The sequence below is a fragment of the Xenopus laevis genome, chromosome 3S, assembly GCF_017654675.1.
Source record: "Xenopus laevis strain J_2021 chromosome 3S, Xenopus_laevis_v10.1, whole genome shotgun sequence".
Taxonomy (NCBI): Eukaryota; Metazoa; Chordata; class Amphibia; order Anura; family Pipidae; genus Xenopus; species Xenopus laevis.
Genome location: NC_054376.1, coordinates 22733558 through 22761378, shown reverse-complemented (window position 1 = coordinate 22761378; position 27821 = coordinate 22733558). Strand labels below are relative to the sequence as shown.

At 39.1% G+C, this 27821-nt stretch overlaps 1 protein-coding gene across 3 annotated transcripts; it reads left to right on the top strand.

Moving 5' to 3' along the window:
* Positions 1-5389: 5389 nt before the first annotated feature.
* gpat4.S (glycerol-3-phosphate acyltransferase 4 S homeolog) lies at positions 5390-27064 on the top strand. 3 transcript variants are annotated; one of them, XM_018254478.2, is made up of 13 exons: positions 5392-5706; positions 11383-12153; positions 12274-12343; positions 13861-14152; positions 16767-16841; positions 17737-17826; positions 18710-18803; positions 18886-19001; positions 19759-19814; positions 19944-20029; positions 20436-20564; positions 25897-25976; positions 26060-27064. In XM_018254478.2, exons 2-13 carry the CDS (start codon positions 11989-11991, stop codon positions 26166-26168), a joined length of 1362 nt encoding a protein of 453 aa, XP_018109967.1. In that variant the 5' UTR covers positions 5392-5706; positions 11383-11988; the 3' UTR covers positions 26169-27064.
* Positions 27065-27821: the final 757 nt, after the last annotated feature.

Below are 27821 nucleotides of genomic sequence, written 5' to 3'. Positions count from 1 at the left end.
CTATTCATTCATTTTCTTGTTGATCTGAACTTTTGTCTCCTAGCCCCAGAGTTCTGATTAACAGATCCTTGATTCAGAGTCTTCTAAAATCGTCTCCTTTAATAATTGATACTGGTTGGAGAGGATCTATGGGGAGCTCCAATAAATATGTCATTTACTTTCAAAAATTTAAGTCAGGAACCATATATTAATTATCATGGGTGATCAATCACATGGCAATGTATCCCCGGAGGCTATTAACACAATCTTAAGACAACTAATTAATGGCATTACATACAGAATCTTTTTTTGCCATTGTCTACTGATCGACTCCTAATGAGAGATACTGATTTCTGCCTATTGAACATGGTATCTGATTAATGACATCTCCCCTTTCATTGAATGTATTGCCCGCTGCTTAGTGCTAATGTCTTCTAATGGCGACGCTGCATTTCTAATGGAAGATTCTTCCATCTATTGATTGAACGTCTCTTTAGATAATCACCACTGCCCTCCAAATGAAGCATACTGATGTGTGCTATTTGGTGATGTAAATTTTACTGAAGGACAGATTATAAAAAATTAGACTGGGGAATCCAGGGTTGGACTAGGGGGCCCAGGGACCACCGGGGCTGCTGCCTCAGGGCCCCCCTCCGGGCCCTTTGCCCAACCTTCCCCACCGGTGCAATTTTTGCCGCAACCAGAAGATCATTTCTGTAGAGAGAGGTTCTGGGTTGGGTGGGCCCACAAGATCCGGAGCCCACTAGGTTCTTTTCCAGTGTCCCACAGGCCCAGTCTTACCCTGGGGATATCCAGAGGGATTCTTAGCAGTTTGATATTGTCCCCATTTACTAAATCCTTCCTGACCATCATAGTAATGTTCCAGACAGTTGGAAAAGTATTTTTTACGGAGAAGAAAAGTCTATTTAACTTGGGGGTGTGAGAGACCTGTTACACTAGTTATCATTGAGTAAACTCTGATCCAAAATCGTACTGCCACAGGGCAGTCCCACCAAACGTGCAAAAAAGAACCATTCCGAGTACAAGCTCTAAAGCACAACATGGAAGAGGTCGGGTACCATTGGGAAAGTCTTTCAGGCACTAAGTACCATTGGTGCAAGACCTTTTGAGAGGTCTCTTGTATTAATACATTAACCGAGCATTTCACAGTGTCTCTAAATATGCCATTCCAAGTATCATCATCAAAACACTGTTGCAAGACTTTTTCCCATTGTTTTACAAATCTTAATGATTTAGTAGGTGCCATGTGAATCATATTGTCATATAGATAAGATAATGACCCTTTATTAGGTAAACGTTGTAAACATAACCTCTCAGGGTAAGGACACACTGGACAATTTGTCGCCAACGTTTTAAAAAAGTAAATCGCGGCAACAAGACGATTGTCTTTTTTGAACAGATGATTCACAGCGACTATTGGCACAGAGCGATTTGTATCCCATTACTCTCCACCCAAACCGGAAACGGTTTGTGCTTCCCGCTGTAACCTGGCGTCTTTACGTTCTTGCGTTCTTGCATCATTGCGTTCGCATTGTAATTTGAATACAATTGCTGCTACTTATCTGTATGTGTGTGCGTGTCTAGGAGATTTCAGTGCTTTTCTAAGTACATGCTATTTCTGATAAATCGCTCGGAAAAGGGTCTCAGTGCGTTTTGGAGCTACAGGCGATTCACAAACGCGCTGTGGGCACAGGAGCTGGCATCTTTCATTTGTATTTGTTCAGAGACAAAACGAGCGATATGTCGCCGCGATTTGCTTTTTAAAAACGTTGGCGACAAATTGTCCAGTGTGTCCTTACCCTAAAAAGCAGTGGGAAGAGTGATCACAGACCCTTCATGCAATGACTTTATATAGTGTGAGATTTGGCTGTAACGCAGACATTCAGACTGGGGAGCTTTATAGGTGGATTGCAAGTGTGGGAATGACACTAATTTGTTCGTCCGGGTGAATGAATGTATAGTAGTTAAATGAGACTGTTCCCACCAAGAGAAAGCTCGAGCTGACATACCAGGGGGGAAATCCACATAGTTTAATAAACACATTGCAGGCTTATGGGGAGAAACTAGATTATATGGCCCTTTTGCTTGGGACCAAAGTTTCATAGAATGGGCTATTATTGGATTGCTATAAGATTTTACATTGACATTTGTGAGCCAAAGGAGGTTTCTCAGGTTGATTTCCGGCATGGAATCTTGTTCAATCTGAGCCCAGCGTGGTGCATCCCCATTTTGGTGCCAAGAGACTAGATGAGTTTAATCTAGCTCTCTTTCCATTCCAAACAAAACGGTTAAAAGCTTTCTGTAGGGCTTCAGTGAGCCTTTAGGGGGGGAAGTTGGTAGTGTGCGAAACAAGTACAATAGCAGGGGAAGAGCAGTCATTTTTATAGCAGTTACTCGTCCCAGCCAAGAGAGGTTCAGTTTTTCCCAAGATTTTATCATAGCATGTACCCTTTGGACAGTTGACCTGTGCCAGCATTGTGTACTCCGTGGGTATATTCGTACCTAAATATTTTATTGTTTTGGGTTGCCAGTGGAATTCGAAATTTACCTCTAGTAGTTTTTTATAGTGATTAGGAAGATTAATACTAAGGGCCTCAGATTTAGTAGGGTTCACCTCCAGCCCTGAAAAGGTAGCATATGTAGACAACAATTCATAAAGGTATGGCAAAGAGGTCAAAGGCTTGGATAAGGTGAGAACAATGTCATCCGCGTATAGGGCACATTTGTATTCTTTTTGTCCCACCTTTATACCCATTATTTTGTCGTTATTACGAAGGGCTTGTGCCAGCGGTTCTATCGCTATGGCAATTAATAAGGGGGACAATGGGCACCCCTGCCTCGTACCTCTTAGGATAGGGAATTTTGCCGAGCTAAAGCCCAGGTAATTGACTTTTGCCATAGGTGAATCATAAAGGGCCATAATTAATGTGAGAGGTGGTGACCTCTCTAACCAACACAGAGCAGTTCTTCTATATCAGGGAGGCTGAGAGTAAGAGGAGAATTGGTTCTTCAGTTACTGGAACTGACCAGCAGGTGGTACTGTTGTTACAAATTTCATTACATTGGAAGTTAATAAACATGTAAATAGCTCTAAAACGGAAGAAAAGTACCATGAGCAATTTACAGTAAACTTTTAAGGTTTACTCTTCCTTTTATAAACATACGTATTTATGTATGGTAACACACTTTAACACTATATATAAATAGAAAATCCATGGGTTGATCCTCATGTGCTAATCCTAGGTTCTGTTTTTTTTGTCAGTCATAACCAACGCCTGTGCCTCACCCATCTGAAACATCTCTTTCACAGTTGTAGTTAGGTTTAACTTGTCTGCAAACACTTTTGTTATATTGTTATTAGGTCTTTGTATTGCGGTCTGCACGCAATGGGCTCTATGGAGAAGAGTAAGTAAGAGGAATCCAATTGCCAGATGTAAAAGTGAGTCTCACAAGTAAGTCAGCTTTGTGGGGTTCCTAAAGGAGAGTGGTCTTTGTAACATTCTAGAAGTAGTTATAACGCGAGAATATAAGGGTTAAAAGTAAAAGATGGGCATTTAACTACAGATATTAGGATTAGTTGTTTGGACTCTTTCCAGTATTCAAATGGGGGTCACTGAATTTGGTCACTGAATCAGTAAGAAACCCTGGACTGAGTTGAGCTGTCAAAATTGGGACTGTCCCAAAGAAAATGGTGCAGTTTGGAGGTATGTTCATTTAGGCCTCTACTATTCATCTTTTATTCAAACCACTGCTTGGTTGCAATGGTAAATTGGAGCCTAGCAACCACAAAGCTGCTAAAATCCCAAACTGGAGAGCTGCTGAACAAAAAGGCTAAATAATTGAAGGACTACAAATGAAGATCAGTAGCATTTTGTCTCAGAATATCATGTGAAAAGTTAAATTAAAGGTAAGCTACCCCGATGACAGACAAGGGCACTGTGGCAGGGAAGTGCAAATTGCCAGCCGAGCCCGGGATAGTTAGCAATTATTATCCAGTCCTCCTGGCATTTTTAAAGGAGTAGTTCACCTTTAAATTATCTGTTAGTATGATGTAGGGAGTGATATTCTAAGACAATTTGCAACTGATTTTCATTTTTAATTATTTGTGGTTTTTGCGGTATTTCGATTTTTATTCAGCAGCTTTCCAGTTTGCAATTTCTGGTTGGTAGGGTCCAGATTTCCCTAGCAACCATTCATTGATTTGAATAAGAGACTGGAATATGAATAGGAGAGGGGGTGATTATAAAGATGAGTAATACAAAGTAGCAATAACTTTTTTCCAATTAATTTCATTATTTATTTTTTTACTGTTTTTCCAAAATCTAAGTTTAAAGTTGAATGTCCCTGTCTCTGGTGTTTGAGTCTGGCAGCTCAGTAATTCAGGGGCAGACTCTAAACTGTTACAATTTTGCTACATTTATAAATTTCTCAGCAGCATCTCTGGAGTATTAGCAACTATTGTATAAATTCTAACTGCTGCCTGTTATGAAACCCAGAAATTTTGCTCACTAGTGATGTGTGGGTCAGGGTTTTCCTAAACTGCACCTGACCCTAACCCGCCCTGCTCCAGCCCATGCCTGCCGGCACCCTTGCTTCCGGCGTCCTTTTATAGTCCCACGCCGCCCCGTCGATGACGCCACAATGACATCACAAAAGGGGCGGGGCGAGCAGACGCGAGACTATAAAACCGGAACCCGGAAGCTGGCATTTGAAGGCGAGGAACAGTGCAAGGTCGACCCAAACCCGCAGGTAAACCTGTGGGTCCCGTGGGTATCGGGTTGGCCCGCACATCATTACTGATCAGCAGGGACAAAGATAACAATTGATCAACTAAATGTATCCATTTAGAACAGTTTACAGGGTCGGCGACCCCCCCTCCCAGGGCTGCTTCAGAAGGTGAAAAATTACACTTTACACTTCAATATTAGAAAAATGGTCACACATAGGAAATCCATTGGAAAAAGTCGTTATTTCTGGTGATCTATCTGAAACAAACTAGTTGTTTGAAGGTGAACCACCTCTTTAAAGGGTAATATTTTATTGACAGCTGCGATTTTTAAATGAGCTTACAACAGCTATGAATGCTTTAACAAAAAAAAAGAAATTGGATTTCATGTTTAATTTGAAAAGGACTTTTATTATACAGATTTTTGTGTCTGGGTGACAGATCCACTTTAAGGAGAACTAAAACTAAAACCGCTGGATGACAATTTGTTAGGCACTCCCTAGCGATTTTACCTTTAGTTCTCCTTTAGAACTGGCTCATAATCCCCATAAAGATGCGGGGTAAAGTGGCATTTGGGAACGTTATACTGACATTTGGAAACCCTGTTTTAAATAAATGAGGCCTGTGAGACAAAACAAAAAGATTTTCTGTTTGTAGTGCCGCATTTCTGACACAAGGGGTCGCTCATTGGCCGCGCTACTCTCTAGCCTTTCGTCTCTCTCTCTCTGGTGGCTGCTCCTTCCCTCTCTCTCTTTTTCTTCTCTACTCAATCCTCCTCCCGCCAATGATGATGCGTCGCTGACGTCACGTGGAGAGCCGGGAGCGCCAAGGTTGAATGTAGGTGGCGAGAACTGTCACTTGGTAAGAACCGGGGAGAGTTATGTTCCGCTTACCCTCCAGTTCCTGAAGCTAAAAGGGGGCGGAGTTACATGGTGTGCCGCAAAAGGGGCGGAGCAACATCGCACAGCGCTGGAAAAAAGGTAAGTTCTTTGCAATCTTTGCGAATTGGGGGCAGGCCAGGGGCTTTTTTTAAAGGGTATTACAAAATACCGGCTATTGCATTGCTGGTGAATTTGTAATACCGGCCCCGGCCTTGGCAGGTGTTTTACCGGCTAGGCCGGTAAAATACCGGCCGGGTGGCAACTCTACTGATACTCGCAGTGCTGACTTTAGCTTGGGACTTTGTGAGTGGCCTTTGGTTGTACAACTCTTCTGCCTGGTTGAAGCCCTGGGCCAGGGAGTTTTACATTGGAACATGAGCCTATCTCTTTCTACTCTTTCTATTGCTGCCCTCAAGTCCCATCCCTGTGCCTCCAGGCTCTCACTTAAATTATATTGTTCACCTTTAAATTATCTTTGAGTATCAGGTATGCAGTGATATTCTGAGACCATTTGCAATTGGTTCTTATTTTTTTTATTTGTGGTTTTTGAGTTTTTTAACTTTTTATTCAGCAGCTCTCCAGTTTGCAAGTTCCGTGATCTGGTTGCTAAGGTATAAATTACCCTAGCAACAATGTACTGACTTGAATAGGAGAGGCCTGAACAGAAAGATGAGTAATAAAAAAGGAGCAATAACAATAAATGTGTAGCCTTACAGAACATTTGTTTTTTTTTTAGGTGAAGTGACCCCCCCATCTGAAAGCTGATAAGTGTCATAAGATGAAGGCAAATAATTCAAAAACTATAAAAAAAAAAAAAAATGAAGGCCAATTGAAAAGTTGCTTAGAATTAGCCATTCTTTTACATACTAATACTCAACTTAAATACTTCCAAGTTAACTTTTAGTATGTAATAGAATGGCTAATTCTAAGCAATTTTTCAATTGGCCTTCATTTTTTATAGTTTTTGTGCCATCTTTCTGACTCTTTACAGTGCTGAAATAGGGGTCACTGACCCCATCTAAACAACAAATGCTCTGTAAGGCTACACATTTATTTTTATTTCTACGTTTTATTGCTCCTCTCTCTATTCAGGCCTCTCCTATTCATATTCCAGTATTCAAATTGAAGCATTATCGCTAGGGTAACTTGGACCCTAGCAACCAGACTGCTGAAATTGCAAACTGGAGAGCTGCTGAGTAAAAAGCTAACCCTTTAAAGAAGTGTCAAACCAAAACTCACTTTGGGTGGGTTCTTAGTCACCCCCAGTGAACTTATGGCTAACTTGCTACCCTGGGCAGGTACTCTGCTTATTTATGAAAACAAATGAGTCAGAGCACGGGTTCCATTGAGCAGACAAGTAGATGGCGGCTGCACCCAATTCCCCTGAGAGCATCCTTCTGGGACTTAGAAAAAAGTTTAGTAATTTAAAGAGGTGGCTCACCTTTAAGTTAACCATTAGAATGTTATAGAATTGGCCTTCATTTTGTCTTTTTTATAGTTTTTGAATTATTTGCCTTCATCTTATTTGACAAGCTTATAAACAGAGCTTTCCTTAAAAAGGAATAGGATAAATAAAAAAAAAACTAATTTTGTTGGCAATTATAAGTAGTATATGGTGTTGCTTTTACATGGTGCTAAAAATTTATATTATCTTTAAAAATAGCTCCTTTATTGGAGCTCTTCATAGATGTTCTCTGGTCCCTGTCTGTGTTTCAAATGAGGGGTGGGTGTGTCCTAACAGTCCCTGCCAGAAGCACAGTAGGAGGGGGGGAGCCAATCACAGCCCTGCAGTCACACAAGCAAAGACAGGCCCAGTTCCCAATCAGGTCCTGTTAGCTGCTGATTGGTTCCTGTCCTACAGTGCAGTGAGCTGAGAGCCGCCGGCTCCCCTGCACAGCCTGGGAATTCAGGAACCAGGAAGTGGAAGAGAAAAGAGGAATTATTAGGGTTTTTGCAGAAATATTCAATAAATTAGCAACACTACCTTTTAAAGCACAATTCTTCTATATCTTAATGAGTATAACACACTGGTACATTCTTATTTTTACATAAAATGTCTACTTTAACTCATTTCACACTCAATTACTGTTTTAGCCATTTTCGCTACACTGCCATAATCTAGACTGACAGGGGACTAAAGGGAATGTTAACCCAAAAAATGTTTTTTTTTTTGTCTAATAAAATAAATTCAACTTTGTAATAAAAATGAATTGCAAATTGTCTATGTCTATGGTTCATGTTATTTGTACAGGTATGAGACAAGTTATCCAGAAAGCTTGGGACCTGGGGTTTTCCAGATAATGGATCTTTCTGTAATTTGTATCTTCATACCTTAAGTCTACTAAAAAAATCATGTAAACATTAACTAAACCCAATAGGCTGGTTTTGCTTCCAATAAGGATTAATTATATCTTCGTTGGGATCAACTACAAGGTACTGTTTTATAATTACAGAGAAAAAGGAAATTATTTGTAAATATTTGGATCAAATGGAGTTCATGGGACATGGCCTTTTTGTAATTCAAAGCTTTCTGGTTTCCGGCTAACGGATCCTATACCTGCATATGTATTTCTATTGACCGCAGTGTTTTTCCCTTTCTATTCTCTGCCCTGATGTCTCAGACTGTTGGTACAATGTAAGACATGGCAGCGGACTAAAGGGCATGTAAAGGCAAAAAAATAAAATCCCATTTTTACTTTCTTTAATGAAATAGATATATATCTCCAATATACTGTAATAAAAAAATGTGTACAGTTTTTATAAGAAACCTGACTGTATGCAGTGAAATTCTCCCTTCATTTACTGCTGTGGATAGGAATTGTCATATGGTCCCTAACTGCTGAGCAGGGAAACAATCATATGAACAGCAGGGGGAGCCCCCGCCTTACTTCCCAGCCATGCAGAACTCAAGCAGCTTTGTTTATGATGATCCCTAAGCAGCCCAGACCACACTGAGCATGTGCACAGTCTTAGTCTTGCAAAGATGTTTAACAAAGTTACAAGATGGTGACCTCCTGTAGCCAATTTTGAAAGCATAAATAATTTGTTTTATTAATCTTGTGGTGCAGTAAGTTCATGTTTATATTTAGTATACAAAATACAGCATTTTTTAGTAGGGATGCCCCGAATCCACTATTTAAGATTCAGCCGAATCTCCGAATCCTTGGTGAAAGATTCGGCCGAATAAGTGGAAAAAATTCTTCTTTTGTATTGAAAAGTCACGTGCTTCCCCTACCGCCCCTAATTTACATATGCAAATTAGGATTCGGTTCGGGCCAGGCACAAGGATTCGGCCGAATACGAATCCTGCTGAACCGAATCCTGGATTCGGTGCATCCCTAATTTCTAGCCTTATTCTATTTTAGACTTTACATGCCCTTTAACAGACCTTAAGTCTACTAAAAAAATCATGTAAACATTAACTAAACCCAATAGGCTTGTTTTGCTGCCGGCTCTATTAGCCTGCACCACAATAGAAGGAAAGAAATGTGGGGTTTCTTTTGACAGAGGACTTAGAGCAGCATTACTTTTTGGGTTTACTGGTGTATTTTTATATCTGATAAAACTTTCTTAATTTTAGCATTTCCTTCTCCTTTAAGGAGGTTGTAAATAAACTTCTGTATAAAACTTTTCTGATAAAAGCACATCCAAGTCAAATGACTGGCCAGTATGCTCAGGACCTGGGGTATTCCGGATAATGGATCGTTTCTTAATTTAAATCTTCATAGTTTTCTACTAGATTTAAGGTATGAATATCCAAATTACAGGTCCTGAGCATTCTGGATAACAGGTCCCATACCTGTATTCAGCTACCCCTTCATCCAAGACTCCATTTCCCACAAAAGGCAATAGAAGTCTTGGCTGGAGAGGGGCAGGCTCTTTATTTTTAGGACAACAGAGAAAACACAAGTGTATTAGGTGAAAATATTCAAGATTATGGCAGAACATTCACACCAATACAATGGTAGAGTTATTTCACAAACCGGGAAGTTGCTGAAAGTGTGACCGATTCCCCTACTCCAACCTTTTGACCCAGGGACCAGTTTCAAGTAAGACCATTCTTTCAAGGGAAGGGGGGCGTGGTTTGTCATATGATAAAACACAAACTAGTCATAATTTATTACATATATAATGCAAATGTAATGATTACATTTTAGATTATGCATTTAATTTCAATTATTATTACTTTATTTAATGTTTACATGATTTTCTAGTACACTCAAGAAAAGGTGTGTAGTTCCAAATTACGGAAAGATCCCTTATCTGGAAAATCCCAGGTCCCAAGCCTGTATAGAAAAGAATGGGACAGTGGCACTTTCTTTAGTATGTGAAATACCCCCCTTTTGCTGCTTCTTGTAAATTGTTCCATGTGCCGAAGTTTCAGTTTTCTGATCATTATAAGTCTTTGATACCAGTGTTTCGCAACTTGTACTTCCCAGCTGCTTAGACTGGTTACTAGCGCTTAATTTACCCTAGTAACCAGGCATGAACCTAAAAATCAGAATAGATGATGGTTAGGAAAGGTCCCAAATATAAACAGTGGCATCACTCATTCTGGATTTTGATTGCCGGATTTAGGCTGGATTTAAGCAAAAAAGGCAAGTCCAATTGAAAAGTTGCTTAGAGCGTTTATATGCGAATAGTTCATTTAAATTGCTGCACTTTATAAGTATGAACTTCTGTGAAAGCTATGTAAATACAGTGAACCTTTGATTTTAAGTTTTCCTGCAGTTTACATTTTTTATTTGTGGTCCCTGTGAATATATCCTTGAAGAAAAAGTTACTTTAAAGGGATTCTGTCATGATTTTTATGGTGTCGTTTTTATTTCTAAATTACGCTGTTTACACTGCAAATAATTCACTGTACAATATAAAATGTCATTCTTGAACCAGCAAGTGTATTTTTTTAGTTGTAATATTGGTGTGTAGGCACCATCTCAAGTAATTTTGCCTGGTCATGTGCTTTCAGAAAGAGCCAGCATTTTAGGATGGAACTGCTTTCTGGCAGGCTGTTGTTTCTCCTACTCAATGTAACTGAATGTGTCTCAGTGGTACCTGGATTATAGTGCTGTACTTAGATCTACCAGGCAGCTGTTATCTTGTGTCAGGGAGCTGCTATCTGGTTACATTCCCATTGTTCTGTTGTTAGGCTGCTGGGGGTGGGGGGGGGATGATATCACGCCAATTTGCAGTAAAGAGTGACTGACGTTTCAGAGCACAAGTCACATGAATGGGGGCAGCTGGGAAACTGACACAATGTTAAGATTTCATAAGTAAATATAAAAAAATCTGTTTGCTCTATTGCGAAATGGATTACAGTGCAGAATTCAGCTGGAGCAGCATTATTAACTGATGCATTTAAAAAACAAACAAACAAAAAAAATTGTGTTTTTCTGTAACAGTATCCCTTTAATGTAGTTAGAGGTATGACTCCTGCTACACTATTTATATATTAAGTATAAACTTCTGTGAAAGCTATGTAAATATGGTAAGAGACAACTGGACAACACAGGGTATTTTGGGGACGAATGTGTCTTTTTAAAATGCGCCTTTACTTGTTCCCAGTGACACTAGTACAAACAAGTATAAATATTGTGACTCCAGCATGGAATGATCTGTTCCCCTGCTTATGACATGAACTCTGGCGTACATAAGGGTACAACAGGCTTATGCTCTCAATGTTTCCGCTTTCTTTGTATTTCTTCATCTTTCTCCTTTTGACCGTGACTCTTGGCTGCTGCTCCTCAGCTGGCTGTTTGTGTCGGTCTCTTACAGGTTGGCACTAAGAAGGAGGGTGGCACTGCTGCAAGCAGCTTAAGTCCAGCTGGGGGAGGAGCCCTACACTCCCCAAACACTGGTCACGAGGGATGTCTGTATCAAGACTAGGTAAAAAGGCACTGGACTGGAAAGTTCTCACTCGCTGCTGTAACGTCAGATAAAGGCTCGGTGAGTGCACGCTGGCAGTTATAGATAGGGAAACACTGCCTTGGACAGTTTTACAAAAAAAATGGACACCACAGGTAGGCACTTCATGTAGGAATCAGACAGACTTGTGGCAGAAATCGTTAAAGACGCATTGAGGCATCCACACCAAAGCTTTGCAGAAGAAGCATTATCTTTAGGCCACTGATGGGACAGTATTCTCCACAACTGTCAGCAGGAATCCCCTGCTAAGTGTCGCCAAGTTGTCGCTCCTCCTTACTACAGAGTGCAGAAGCTGCAGATAATTGCTGTCCCCAGGTTGTGTAACTGAGAGTGCCTTCCCATTATGTTCTCAAAACTATCCTTCAATAATAAGTGACTACAGCAATGAGGAGTAGAACATTCATTTTTGTTTAGTGTGTAACCCTCCGCTAGCTCCTCCTCTTGTCTGCACTCACAATGAGCTCCCTGCTCCCATTTGATAGTGTTCTATGCCTCCTCCTGAGGCTCTCCCTCACTCTGTGGTTCACACTTCTGCTGGTGTTCATCATCGTGCCTGCTATATTTGGTGTATCGTTTGGAATTCGCAGGCTCTATATGAAGACGCTGCTTCGTATTTTCACGGTGAGTTTGCTTCACGAGACTGTATCTTTGTAGATTTCCAGATAAATTGTAGCGATCTGAACTTTAGGTTGTATGTTTGTTCTCATGCCCGTTTCACCCCTTGTGATGTGTTTCCTGCAGTGGGCGACCTTGCGTATTGAGAGAGGAATAAAGGAGAAAAGCCACACTCTCTATAAACCTCTTAGTAATGGTATGTATATATATGTGTGTGTGTGTACGTGTGGATAGATGATGTGTATAATAGTCACAAATAGTGTAAGCAATAAGTGTATGTGGACTGTATGCATAAGTGTGCTATGCATTTCATTATAGCTTGGAAATGACAGTGGGGCTCATTTATAAACCGTGGGGCTAATTTATAAACCGTGGGGCTCATTTATAAACAGTGGGGCTCATTTATACACAGTGGGGCTTATTTATACACAGTGGGGCTCATTTATACACAGTGGGGCTCATTTATACAAAGCGGGGCTCATTTATAAACAGCGGGGCTCATTTATAAACAGCGGGGCTCATTTATAAACCGTGGGGCTAATTTATAAACCGTGGGGCTAATTTATAAACCGTGGGGCTCATTTATACACAGTGGGGCTCATTTATACACAGTGGGGCTCATTTATACACAGTGGGGCTCATTTATAAACAGTGGGGCTTATTTATAAACAGTGGGGATCATGCTCATTTATAAACAGCGGGTTTTATTTATAAACAGCGGGGCTTATTTATAAACAGCGGGGCTTATTTATAAACAGCGGGCTCATTTATAAACAGCGGGGCTCATTTATAAACCGCGGGGCTCATTTATAAACAGTGGGACAAATTTGCACCTGGGCAGTAGCCCATAGCAACCAATCCGTGATTATCTTTTTTTTCTAGCCAGCTGCAAGTAGAGCACTGAAAGCAATCATCTGATTGGTTGCCATGGGTTACTGCCCATGTGGAAATTTACCCACTGTTTATAAATGAGCCCCAGTATCTTTAAAGGGGTGGCTTACCTTTAAGATAACTTTTATGTTATAGAATGGCCAATTGTAAGCAATCAATTGGTCTACATTAGTTATTTTTTTTTTATAATTTTTGAATTATTTGCCTTATTGGACTCTTTCCAGCAATCTAAAAATCAAATCCTCTGTAAGGCTACGCCTTTATTGTTATTGCTAATTTTTATTACTCATCTTTCTATTCAGTCCCTCTCCTATTCATATTCCAGTCTTTTTTTTTCTTTCAAATTGATGCATTGTTGCTAGGGTAATCTGGACCCTAGCAACCAGATTGCTGAAATAGCAAACTGGAGGGCTGCAGAATAAAAAGCTAAATAACTCAAAAACAACAAATAATAAAAAATGAAAACCAACGGCAAATTGTCTCAGAATATCACGCTTTATGTCATACTAAAACTTAACACAAAGGTGAATAACCCCTTTGATAATATATTTATTGGGTCCGCAAAGTTGTTTTCTTCTTTGTTCTATTTATTTCAACCAGGTATGCCAGCCATAACTTATTCTTTTATTTGTTTTTTATTTTGTTCTGATTTCTGTGCTTACCATCTGCTCTTTTTTTTCTTTTTTTTTTTTTACATCACCTTTTCTACTGTTCGATTTTCTATGAATATTTTCCCACTGCACCCGTTTAATTTCTCTCTTTCATCTTGTTTGTTCCTTGGTTGCATAGTGATCCTCCTATATTTTACCTTTTCACCCCAAGGGATTATTGCTAAGGAGAGCACTTCCCTTGAGGAAGGAATCTGGGAGCTTCGAAGCAATGGGCGCTCTTTGGACAGGCCAGAGTTTGAATTGTCGGACATCTTTTACTTCTGTCGACAGGGCATGGAGAGCATCATGGACGATGAGGTGACGCAACGTTTTTCAGCCGAGGAGCTGGAGACATGGAACCTACTTACTAGGACCAACTACAACTTTCAGCACATCAGTGTCCGGCTCACCGTACTCTGGGGACTGGGCATGCTGGTGCGCTACACCTTTTTACTACCCCTTAGGTAACTGCTACAACAGTTTTTTTAGGTTTTAAATGTTTATTTAAAATAGTTTAAAGGGGACCTGTGACCAGAAAAAATTATTCCAAATTATTTGAATCTTGTTTCCTTCAGTAAAGGGAGGTGGCGGTGTTATTGCATATTTTGTTATTGGAGGGGAGGAAAGAGCAAAATAAAAAAGAGGGAGGGAAGAAGTGGGGAGGGATGTCGTGAGTTGGGGCTGTATTTTACATTCATCCGACAACCAATTTTACCGTTATGTTTCCTTTATAGCATAGGGATTTATTGAAGTTTGTCATTTTTCCTGATAATGATTCACGGTAAAGCAGAGCCTATTTCGTAATCAGGTTCAACATAAAAATCGTAATCAAAAACAAACACAAAATGGTGCCTCCTTTAGGGTAAGGGCACAGCTGGCGATTCGGGGAGATTTCGTCGCCTGGTGACTAATCACCTGTTCTTTGGGGTGACTAATCTCCCCGAACCCCTTCCCTCTGTCTTGCGCCGGCTATAATGAAAAGTCGCCTGCGGCATGGCAATAAAACTTTTCGTTTTATAGAGTCCTCGATATATTTTTCAACTTTTTTAAAAAAATTTTTGTCAGCTTCTTTTTATTTCTCTTTTCGAGTTTCCACTTCGGGAGGCTTCGGGAAAATGAATTGCTCTGAGTGCCATCCCGCTGGTGATTTAGATTCTAGCCGGCGGGGAGGCAGTTCGGGTGCCCAGCGACAAATCACCTCTTCTTTGGGTGACTAAATCTCCCCGAATCTTCTCGTCTGTCTCTGCCCTAAAGAGTGACTGAAGTTTATCAACTTCAGAGCAAAAGTCACATGACTGGGGCAGCTGGGAAACTGACGATATGTCTAGCCTCATGACATTTCAAAATTAAATATAAAAAAAATCTGTTTGCGCTTTTGAAAAATGTATTTTGGTGCAGAATTCTGCTGGAGCAGCACTATTAACGGATGCATTAAAAAACAAAAAAAGAAAAAACATTTTTTCCCACGACATTATCCCTTTAAAGAAGAATTTAACCCTGTAGAAAAAAACCCTGTACCCCCTACCCCACATAGACTCCCTCCCCCCTACTGCCCCCCGGGAAATGCCCCATACTTTATACTTACGTCACAGATTCTGGCATTAGACTTCACGGCATCCATCTTCCGAGTCCTCGGGAGATCAGTATGTCGGCACATGCGCAGTTGGAGCCGGTATGGACAACTGCGCATGCGCCGAAGTGGACGGAAATTACCAAATCGCAGAAGAAGACACGAAGACCCGAGAGATGGCTACCATGAAGTCCGATACCAGAATCTGCGACAAGGGGTAAGTATAAAGTATGGGGCATTTCCCCGGGGGAGGGGGGCAGTTAGACTGGAGGGGGGTCTACGTGGGGTGGGGGTACGGGGTTTTTTTCTACAGGGTTGATTTCTCCTTTAAGTTGATGTTGACAAACCGTTTCCACGCCCTGATTGAGAGAGCCTGCGTGGCTTTCCAGTGAAGCAAAGTTAATATCTTGGCAAACGGCTTTAGGAGTAGTAGTCTGTCATTTGTATTAAGGGGTAGTTCCTCTGTAATCCCTAGCAGACTTAGATTTGGTTTGGCTATGTGCGGGAGGCCCAGGTGAGTGTGTAAGAAGTTCCACATATCTTTCCAGAATACCTGGATCTGGGTACACTGCCAAAACATATAAAAGAATGTGCTTTTTTTTTTTCCGCCTGATTTTAAAGCAGACTTGTAGCACTCATTCCCCCAAATGTAATATTTGGCGTTATCGCAGCACGCATTCGCACTTTTGCGAGTATATTTGCGCTAAGCGGAATGCAAAATTTTTCGCACAGATATATTACATAAGCACAAAACAGTAGCAAACGCAAAAATAAGATGAGTCGCAATGAAAGATGTTTTCACTGGAAAAAAACTAATAACCATATACCTTTACCACATATAAAAAAAATGCTGACATATATCTTTACCACATATAACTTTACCACATTTTTAAATTACATGAAGAATAGTGAAAAAACGTACGCAATGCGAACGGTGGAATTGCTCCACGAATATCTTTCTGCAAAAGTTGTACATACACCTTCTTCTCACAACACTGATAGCAAAGTCACGTGAACACAATTACATTGCGATTAGATTGCGAATAACATTTGCACTGAACAGCGACTACAGACAAGACTCGTTAAAAAACCAAGCGCAATATAAGCAATTTGCGATAAGAAGTTTTATTACATTGATAGCGCAACAGCGCAATAGAGCTCAATTACAAAAGTTCACAAAGTGGAGGGAAACGGCGTAACAGTTGCAAATGTAGCAGAACAGTCGCAAAGCGAATTATTACATACCCACTCTCACGCGCAAACTACTCGCAATTCGATTTGCGAACAGTTTATGCGATTGCGCGTCATATTACATTCCCCCATTGGGCTTTTATGTACTTAGCATAATAAAGCAAAACTAATAATAATAATAATAATAATTAGCAAAATAAATTTAAACTTCTATGTACATAATATTGTGGCTTTCATTTGCTTTCAGCATGTTTCTGTAGAACATAATAAGGGTAATTTTATTAACAGTCTCCGTCTTTCTTTGCTCCTGTTCCTAGAGTTGCTCTCGCTATTACAGGGGTCAGCCTTCTGGTTATCGGTACTACTGTAGTGGGGTTGCTGCCAAATGGAAGGTATGTTAAAGTTAATTATCTCTTGCTATAATCCATAGTTTATTACTGGCATACTTCCCAAATCACACTTGGAGGCACATTTATCAAGGGTCAAAATTCCAATTCATTTTTTTTTTTTAAAAAAAACTCCTATAAACTCCCATGAACTTGAAATTCGACCAAACAAAATTTGTTAATAAAATCTAATTTTTAAAACTCTCGACCGAAAACTCTAAACAAACTTGAATCGAATTTGGTTTGAATTTTTTTTTCTCCAAAAAAAACCTTGAATGTCAGGAAAGCTGCAAATAACTCAAAAGTGATCCCTGGATCTCTTCCATTGACTTAAACAGCATTTCGGCAGGTTTTAGGTGGCGAATAGTCTAATTTGGGTTCTTAAAGTCCCAGAGTATGATAAATTTGACAGTTTTGATCTTATACAAAGCTCGAAAATACGAATTTAGAATTCAAATTTTCAATTTTAACCCTTGATAAATCTGCCCCTTGGTGTGCATCGACCACTTCTAGTTTCTCTACTCCAAACAGTTGCCTCAAAGTAGAAATTGTAGGGAATGTTACTGCATTAACTTGCCCTAGCCCAAACCAAGCAGCTCCAGCCTTCTTCAGGGAAACCTGGGCTGCTCCATCAGACTGCCAGAAGGTGGCGTTCAGTTCATTACTCCAGAGAATACGTTTTAAGTGTAATCTCAGTGACTTTACATCTCTCTCCAGCCGACACCTGGCTTTGCACATGGTTTATGTGTGCCTGCTTGTTCATTTAAAAATGCCTCTGACACACAGTTCATGTGCTTCTGCAATTTTTAACTCCGCAAAAAATGCTCCACTTGAGATCTTAGTAGGGCTGTCCGAAAACATTTGACCATATGTGATGTAGTGTTGTACCATCTTCTTGTAGGTTTAAGGAGTTTCTGAGTAAGCATGTTCATCTGATGTGTTACCGGATCTGTGTGCGTGCTCTTACTGCTATTATAACCTATCATGGAAGGTATGTTACACCAAGGGGCAGATTTATCAAGAGTCGAATAGTAAATTTGAATTTAGGTTTAAAAAGTCACACATTTGAATTTTAATTCCCCTATTTCAATGTAAATTTGAATGTGAGATGTATCACACCTCGACCATGGAAACAGTCCAAATTCGATTATTTGCCACCTAAAACCTGCAGAGTTCATGTACAAGTCAATGGCAGAGGTCAGTTGAGCCATTTGGAGATGTTAATAGCCTTCCTGACATTAGATGTTTTTTTTTCGGGAGGAGTCATTTGATCAAATATTAGACTTTCGACTTTTTTCTTAAAGTGGACCTGTCACCCAGACACAAACATCTGGATAATAAAAGTCCTTTTCAAATTAAACATGAAATCCAATTTGTATTTTTTATTAAAGCATTCATAAATATTGTAAGTTCATTTAAAAATCTCAGCTGTCAATCAAATATTGCCTTAGGCATAGAGGCGCGGCAGACAATTATTTTCACTTTCCATTCAGCACTTACTATATGTCACTGCTCTCCCCACATTCCCCCATTTTGAAATGTGCATTCATTATTTGTTTTTTTTATTACTAAGATATTAAGGAATACATGTTCTATTAATATTAATTAATTTTGTTCCAACTGTTTCTGACCAGTCTGACCACCAAGTAGTCAAGGAAGTTGTCAGGAGAAAGAAATAGGCTGCTCTGATGTTCTTCTGGTTAGGAAAAATATTAGAAACCGTTCTCACATTACAAAAGTGCTTTGAATAGCACCCTCATCATTTTTACTTTCACTAATTTTTAGTGTGGCTTAACTCTCTCTCCTGGATAGACAACCTTTATTGCATGTCATTGTTGCATGTCGTGGTTTTCATGTGTCTCTCTTCCTTAAAGTGAGAATCGGCCCAGGAATGGGGGCATCTGTGTGGCCAATCATACATCTCCAATCGATGTGATCATTCTAGCTAGTGATGGATACTATGCTATGGTGAGCTGTGGCTGAACACTAGTGGGCGGTTCCATCATCACTACCTGTGTTTTGATCAGAACTAATTTTTCCACTTTTGTAGGTCGGCCAGGTTCACGGGGGTTTGATGGGAGTAATCCAAAGAGCCATGGTGAAGTCATGTCCACATGTCTGGTTTGAGCGCTCTGAGGTGAAGGACAGACACCTTGTCGCTAAAAGGTGAGTATGTACAGAGAAACTGGTGATCCAATAATGAATGAAAGGAATGAGTAATTTGTATTTTGAAGAACTGACCATCTTTCTATTGTAGTATAAAAATGCTTATTATTCTTTTATTTTATTCCTTCCATTTATATACCTATAATACACAAAGGCATGAATATCTTGTAAATGATATCCTTATAAATGGTGACTTGTGATGTCATCAGTTATAAACGGTGAGTAGTGATGTCATTTTTGTATTAAATAAAGTACCCCTTTATATAAGGATATTAGAAGTAACCTTGGAGTTCCATGACCATATACAAGCACAAGGCCGAAAACTTTTATATGGTCATGGAATTCCTGGGTGACTTATAACATGATTCACTGAAATTTGTGTATAATAAATAAAATACCCCCAGTTTTAAAATATGAGGATATAAGAAGTTACCTCGGAGTTCCATGACCTGTATAAAAAACTCGTGGTCATGGTCATGAAACTATATTATATATCCTTATATTTTACAAGAGAGGGTACTTTATTCACTATATATTTTACAATAGGGGGTACTTTATTCACTATATCCATTCAGTTCTTAAAATTTTGCAATTGACTAATCCAGTATCTCCATGTTAATGTTAATCCTTAGTCCTTCCTCTCTACAGTGCTGCATCTCGTTCTAGTTTGTGCTCTTCTCCTTATTGGGTTTCATAGTCTCTTGTTGTTTAATTCTTCCTCCCGAATTTCCCACTCTTCTCTCTCTGATCCTCTTAGGCTTACGGATCATGTGCAAGACAAGAGCAAGTTGCCTATTCTTATATTTCCCGAAGGTAAGGCAGGAGCAGTGAATAGGAGACCTTTATTAACCCATGACTTATCGTACAGGTGAAGCCATGACAGGGACGTTAGAATAGCTGAGCTATGAATACACGCGCTACATTTGTTTTCTTTTCTTTTAGGTACTTGCATCAACAATACTTCAGTTATGATGTTCAAAAAAGGCAGTTTTGAAATAGGAGCCACGGTGTATCCAGTAGCTATAAAGGTAAGAGCCGGATTCTGTAGGCAGTAAGATTAGTACAGATATGGGACCTGTTATCCAGAATGTTCCGGACCTGGTGCTTTCCAGATAATGGATCTTTTTGTAATTTGGATCTTCATACCTCAAGTCTACTAGAAAATCATGGAAACAGTAAATAAACCCAATAGGCTGGTTTTGCTTCCAGTAAGGATTAATTATATCTTAGTTGGGATCAAGTACAAGCTACTGTTTTATTATCACAGAGAAATCGGAAATCATTTTTTAAAAAAAAATTTATTTGAATAAAATGTCTATGGGGGACGTCCATTCTGTAATTCTGAGCTTTCTGGATAATAGGTTTCCGAATAACAGATCCCCTACCTGTACTTTGAGTTTAATATAAAGCAATCACTGATGTTTCTCTTCCCAGTATGACCCCCGTTTTGGTGATGCCTTTTGGAACAGCAGTAAAAATGGGATGGTAACTTACCTGCTACGAATGATGACTAGCTGGGCCATAGTATGTAGTGTTTGGTACCTGCCTCCCATGACTCGCCAGGTACGCATACATAAGAAGCAATACATTTGCTTTGTTATTGTATTTCTGTGGGTGATTATTAGCTCTGAAATTCAAAGGGATGTGAGTGCACACTCAAATTGTATATACCGGTAACACTCTACTTGTGCATGGCATGACATCCTTGGGATGTAATTAGGTGAACAGGACAACTGTCTTTGCTTTCACACACTCTGTACAGGAATATATTATACAACTATACAGACAGACATTAAAAGATAAGTAAACCTTTAAAATGAATGAATGTAAAATTGATGAGGGTGCTATTCTAAGCACTTTTGCAATGTATGTTCTTTATTTTTTTAATTCCAAGATAATATTATTATTAGAACAAAAACAAAAGAATCCCAAATTGCACTCTGTAATTATAAATTCATGCAACAAATTTTTATTTAGCCGTTTGGTTTAAGTTACCCTTCACCACTCCATAGTTCAATAATGCAAATTGATTACTTAAAATGCACTGTTTAAATTTATAAATTCATCACTAAAGTTCATAGTTAAGTCAGATATTTTAGTTCATTAAATTCAGAAGTTCATAGTTTAGATCCATTTCTTCCATGAGTGTTTGTTCCAGAATTCATTTCACCAGTTTATAAATAGATAGAAAAGCAATGATCCTTAATTCATCTGTTAAAAACACAAACACGGAAGAGGAGAGAGGAGCTTATTGTAACAAGTTATCCAGGCTTTATGAGATAGGACACGCCAAGTCAAAGAGTTATAGCATTGGCCTTTTATACAGCCTGCAGCTCTGTGTTAATCCCTGTGAGCCGCACTGATTTCACAGATCCGGTGTAACTGGTTACATTGTTTCTAACGTAAGGCAATGAAACAAAACAGTTTCCAGTCTCAGAAAGATCAGAAGCACTTATTCACACGTGTTACAAAGTAAGGTAACAATTCTGCTGTAGGCAGTGTTAGAGGCAACATCAAAGGTTTAAATGCGCTGCATGCGCTTTTCTTTTGAGTTATCCACAACCATTTGTAAGTACTGGTATAACATAGATTTATACTCATCTGCCTCTAGTGCTCTGGTCAGTCCCCCGGATTTCTGACATCAAGATAGATGTAGTTTTCAAAGAGCGTGTTAGAAGCACGTTCCTCTTTGTCGTATCTCAAAGATATAATAGCCTTTTTTTTCTTCCTTTCTTTTCTGCCAAATCCCATGTGACAGACGATACTCTCCACTCTCCAAACGTGTTAAGCAGCCTACATATGTTTCGCCATTATTTGGCTTCCTCAGGGCATGCTGACATCATCAGAGTGCGCCTTTTTATGGGCTATGGGTGTATTTTGCATATCTTAATTAAGTGTCCAACAAAGATGATAACAATTTCACAAAAATTTCGATGGACTAGGAGATGAATATCTGGCACGTACAAAAATAAAATCACACAACTTCTAGTATAGTATATCTTATAAAAATGGAAATGTGGCACTCTCTCTTCAGATCGATTCTTTTTCATTTACTTTTATTATTCAAGCATTTAGATTTACAAAAAAGCTCCAAATTTTCTCTCATCGTTCATCCCTTTGGGCCATAAAGTGTCCAGGACGTGTATCCATCTAAGCTCTTTTTGTAAAAGTAGTTTATCAACATCACCTCCCCGAATTCCCAAGGTGATTTGTTCAATACCATACGCCTTAAGGCTGCTACTGTTCCCATCATGTACATTATTAAAATGTCTAGCAACCGAACTTTTTTGGGACTTTCGCCTTATATCACCTATATGTTCTAAAAGCCTAGTACCTAATGCCCTTTTTGTTTTTCCAACATATTTTAAAGGGCAAGTACATTCCAAAACATAAATCACACATGTAGTTTTACAGTTTATAAAGCTTTTTATTGTGAATTCCTGTGCATTTTTCAAGTGTTTGAATTTATTGCACTTCATCATGTATTTACAAGCTTTACAGTTACCGCACCTGTGGGACCCAATCACTTTGCTATTAAGCCAAGTGGGTTGTGGGTCTCGTTCGGTGTTTGTATAGTGACTGCGTGTTAACTTATCTCTTAAGGAGGGAGCTCTCTTAGCAGTTAACTTTGGATATGGGCCCACTAATTCATTAAGGTCTGGATCAGCTGTTAGGATATCCCAGTTTTTTTCAAAATTGTTTGGATGTCTTTCCACTGGGAATTGAAGCTGGTGATGAATCTGCATGTCGGGTCAGGTAATTTTGTATGTTGCTTGAAAATTAGTTGAGATCTATTAGCTGTTTTTGCTCTCAAATAACCCTGTTTAATCATCGTGTCACTGTAGCCTCGAGCCTGAAACCTTTTTGACAGGTCTCATGCTTGCGTTTCGAAGATTTCTTCATCGGAGCAATTTCTTCGAATTCGAAGAAATTGACCTATTGGTATCCCTTTAATGAGTGAAATGGGGTGGTGACTGTCGGCTCGTAGCAAGGTGTTGGTTGCAGTTGATTTTCTATATGTTTTTGTGTTCAACAACCCATTTTGTTTATAAATTAGCAAGTCAAGAAATGCAATTTCTTGACTATGATAGTTCAAAGTTAATTTAATATTTTTATTATTTTTATTTAGCTCATCAACGAATTTTATCAGCAATTCAATGGTACCTTGCCATAGAATTAGAATGTCGTCCACATATCTCAGCCACAGGAGGACATGTTGTCCTGCCCATGCTTCTTGGATCTGCTGGACTTCATTGTCTTCCCAGCGTCCCAGGTGTAAGCAGGCATAGGTTGGGGCGCAGGTAGCCCCCATAGCGGTCCCCCTTAGTTGTCTGTAAAATTTGTTGTCGAGACCCACAACCCACTTGGCTTAATAGCAAAGTGATTGGGTCCCACAGGTGCGGTAACTGTAAAGCTTGTAAATACATGATGAAGTGCAATAAATTCAAACACTTGAAAAATGCACAGGAATTCACAATAAAAAGCTTTATAAACTGTAAAACTACATGTGTGATTTATGTTTTGGAATGTACTTGCCCTTTAAAATATGTTGGAAAAACAAAAAGGGCATTAGGTACTAGGCTTTTAGAACATATAGGTGATATAAGGCGAAAGTCCCAAAAAGTTCGGTTGCTAGACATTTTAATAATGTACATGATGGGAACAGTAGCAGCCTTAAGGCGTATGGTATTGAACAAATCACCTTGGGAATTCGGGGAGGTGATGTTGATAAACTACTTTTACAAAAAGAGCTTAGATGGATACACGTCCTGGACACTTTATGGCCCAAAGGGATGAACGATGAGAGAAAATTTGGAGCTTTTTTGTAAATCTAAATGCTTGAATAATAAAAGTAAATGAAAAAGAATCGATCTGAAGAGAGAGTGCCACATTTCCATTTTTATAAGATATACTATACTAGAAGTTGTGTGATTTATTTTTGTACGTGCCAGATATTTATCTCCTAGTCCATCGAAATTTTTGTGAAATTGTTATCATCTTTGTTGGACACTTAATTAAGATATGCAAAATACACCCATAGCCCATAAAAAGGCGCACTCTGATGATGTCAGCATGCCCTGAGGAAGCCAAATAATGGCGAAACATATGTAGGCTGCTTAACACGTTTGGAGAGTGGAGAGTATCGTCTGTCACATGGGATTTGGCAGAAAAGAAAGGAAGAAAAAAAAGGCTATTATATCTTTGAGATACGACAAAGAGGAACGTGCTTCTAACACGCTCTTTGAAAACTACATCTATCTTGATGTCAGAAATCCGGGGGACTGACCAGAGCACTAGAGGCAGATGAGTATAAATCTATGTTATACCAGTACTTACAAATGGTTGTGGATAACTCAAAAGAAAAGCGCATGCAGCGCATTTAAACCTTTGATGTTGCCTCTAACACTGCCTACAGCAGAATTGTTACCTTACTTTGTAACACGTGTGAATAAGTGCTTCTGATCTTTCTGAGACTGGAAACTGTTTTGTTTCATTGCCTTACGTTAGAAACAATGTAACCAGTTACACCGGATCTGTGAAATCAGTGCGGCTCACAGGGATTAACACAGAGCTGCAGGCTGTATAAAAGGCCAATGCTATAACTCTTTGACTTGGCGTGTCCTATCTCATAAAGCCTGGATAACTTGTTACAATAAGCTCCTCTCTCCTCTTCCGTGTTTGTGTTTTTAACAGATGAATTAAGGATCATTGCTTTTCTATCTATTTATAAACTGGTGAAATGAATTCTGGAACAAACACTCATGGAAGAAATGGATCTAAACTATGAACTTCTGAATTTAATGAACTAAAATATCTGACTTAACTATGAACTTTAGTGATGAATTTATAAATTTAAACAGTGCATTTTAAGTAATCAATTTGCATTATTGAACTATGGAGTGGTGAAGGGTAACTTAAACCAAACGGCTAAATAAAAATTTGTTGCATGAATTTATAATTACAGAGTGCAATTTGGGATTCTTTTGTTTTTGTTCTAATGATTTGTATTGCTTAATCTCATGCACCGTCAGCTACTGCTGGCTTTGTAATTATTTATAATTGCATCTGTGTGCACAGCCACTTAAATATTTCAATAATATTATTATTAAATATGTACTGTTAATAGAAATGCTGGTGAGTTTCTGACCAGTCTGACCACTAAGTAGTCAAGGAACTTGTCAGGAGAAAGAAAGATTATGCTCTGATGTTCTGGTTAGGAAAAAAATAAGAACCCCTTCTCAAATCTTTCCTAAGCAGAAGAACATCAGTGCAGCCTCTTTCTTTTTCCTGACAACTTCCTTGACTTTTTGGTGGTCAGACTGTTGGAAAATGACCAGCAGGTGGCGCCGTTGTAAAATTCATTCATGTTAACAGTACATGTATCCTTTAATATCTTTGAATTAAAAAAAAAAATGTAAATTAAAAAAGTGCTTAAAATATCACTCATGAATTGTATAGTCACTATTTTAAAGGTTTACATATCCTTTAATGCAGTCCTATTGGAGGCTTTATTTGCCCTTGAAGCCGTAGGGATAATAATCCTTCATTCAGTATGAGCTCCCGGTACAGATAGAATGTGGATATTGGCATTGTTATTAATATTCCATTTATCTCTTGAATAACTTTGCTTTGTAAGAAGAATTGCGCAATATATAAATCCACTGTATAGGGCTCATTCACTAAGGGAAGACGAGGTACATAAGGCAAAGATGTTTTTACCCACAATGCACCTCAGCCCCTTTTTGCCGCAGCTATTGCTGTAAGGATGGAGGTTGAATTATTCTTGACATTGAATGGCACCTTTGTGCGCATCTCTTACTTGCAGCTGCAGGCGCATGTTTGGCCCTGTATTTAACACCTGCTCAATGCTTTTTTTCTGTTTGCAATCACACAGGAGAATGAGGATGCTGTGCAGTTTGCTAACCGAGTGAAGTCAGCCATTGCACACCAAGGAGGACTTGTTGATTTGCTATGGTGAGTTGGTAATATTGCCTATTCTATTGAGTACTGTATTATCTTGTTTCCTGCAACTCTCACTCTCCAATGCGATAATTTAGGGATGGGGGACTGAAACGTGAGAAGGTGAAAGACGCATACAAAGAAGAGCAGCAGAAGGTGTACAGCCGAATCATTGCTGGGAGTCAGGAAAATCGCAGCCGATCCTGAGCTACAGGACTGGGAAATAGGCTCCTGAACCACAGTGATACCATGGGCATCTACAGCAAGGAGTACTGCAGGAACCCAGTTCTTGGAGTGATGGCTGAGGGAATCTTAAGAGTTACTTGTTTTTAGTAGGTCAGAACACAGAGCTTTTCTGGATATCTGTCCTCAAAGGACTGTGGCGCTAAAAAATAAAAAAAAATCATTGGACCCAGTAAGGCTATAGATTGGTGCCAAAATCTAACAGACCGGAGAAGAGCTGGTGTATATCTCAGGTCCTTTTACTATTATGTATCTCAAGTCTGTTGACCATTTCAGAACAACAAAACCCTTACATCAAAGGGGCTGAACTGCTTCGCAGCTCAACGGAGTTGTTATTTTAGCGAACTCCCAAGGTCCATAAAACATGGATAATGAAACCAAAACTGTTAACTGCAGTATTTACAGTGCAGTTTCAAGACGTGAAATTTTCCTGAGCTTTAGCCCCACACTACAAATGGAAGGGACAAAGAAATCCTGAATTCAATCCCTATCATCCTTGAAGCTGCCACTGAAAGTCTAGAGTGATCCTATGAAGCTTGGAGACGTGCTGTGGCCATGACCCTTCATCTACAAACATGCTCTACAAAGCAGAAAATACCTATTTTTATGTTACAGTTAATAACACCTCATACAGTTGTTACTTTTCTTTATAAAAGCGACAGATTTTTTTTATTCAGTCAAGCCCTCTTGAAAGAAAAAAAGCCTAAAATAGGTCAACATGAAGCCGCCAAGTCCAAGAACTTCATTCAGACATGTGCCTCCCTTTATGTCTGTTACACCCTGTCCTGCATGGACTCCATTACTTGTTTTGTTTTTATAAAGTTCAAAAAGAAAAATTAAAATAACTTGTAAAAAGTAAATACATTTTGAATAATCTTTTTTCTTTTTTTTATGTATGATGCTTTACTGACGTAAAATCGATAGTGATTGTACTGTTGGATTAAACAGCCGTGCCCTATTGAGGGCTGAGAGTACTGCCTACCTACTTCAATTGACATTATATATGAGTGTATAGAGTATTGGGTGGTCAGAATAGTAGTCATTTTGTTCATGCATGAGGAGCAGTTGCTTAAAGGGTCAGTAACATCAGAAAATGAGGCTCTGTATCTACACATAACATTTCTTTTCCTGCTAAACTCTAAAAAGTCTTCGGTATTTACAGTTGTATTCAGAATAATAGCAGTCCGACATGACTAACCCGATCAACTGTTTTTTGGTAGAAATATTTTTACATGGCAAATAATTTACTAGTAGGTGTAGTAGAGTAATAGAAACCCAACAAGACCCAACAGTCATAACATGCTGCAGATTCTGTGTCATTGAATCATTCATTGAGGCTTGTTCCAAATAAAAGCGGTGTTCCAAATAATAATAGCTTGTTTCAAATAATAGCAGTGTTCCACATCATAGCTTGTTCCAAATAATAGCAGTGTCGAGTTTAATTGGTGATCTCATTCATTCTGTGAATAAACAGGTGTCAATTCCAGCCCTTATTTAAAGAAAGGAAGGAGCAAATTTTGTGCCTGCTAGTTATAGTGCATTTCTGAAAATCATGGCTTCTTCCAGATATTCTTCAGAAGAACAGCGTACTGTAATTAAAAAGTTGATTGGAGAGGG

Bases quoted from the DNA above. Each gene is read 5' to 3' on its own strand.
- gpat4.S (XM_018254478.2), top strand. From the start codon at position 11,989: ATGAGCTCCCTGCTCCCATTTGATAGTGTTCTATGCCTCCTCCTGAGG. The intron at 18,804-18,885 runs GTGAGCTGTGGC...CCACTTTTGTAG, and splicing joins GTGATGGATACTATGCTATG to GTCGGCCAGGTTCACGGGGG. The intron at 20,030-20,435 runs GTAAGAGCCGGA...TTCTCTTCCCAG, and splicing joins TGTATCCAGTAGCTATAAAG to TATGACCCCCGTTTTGGTGA.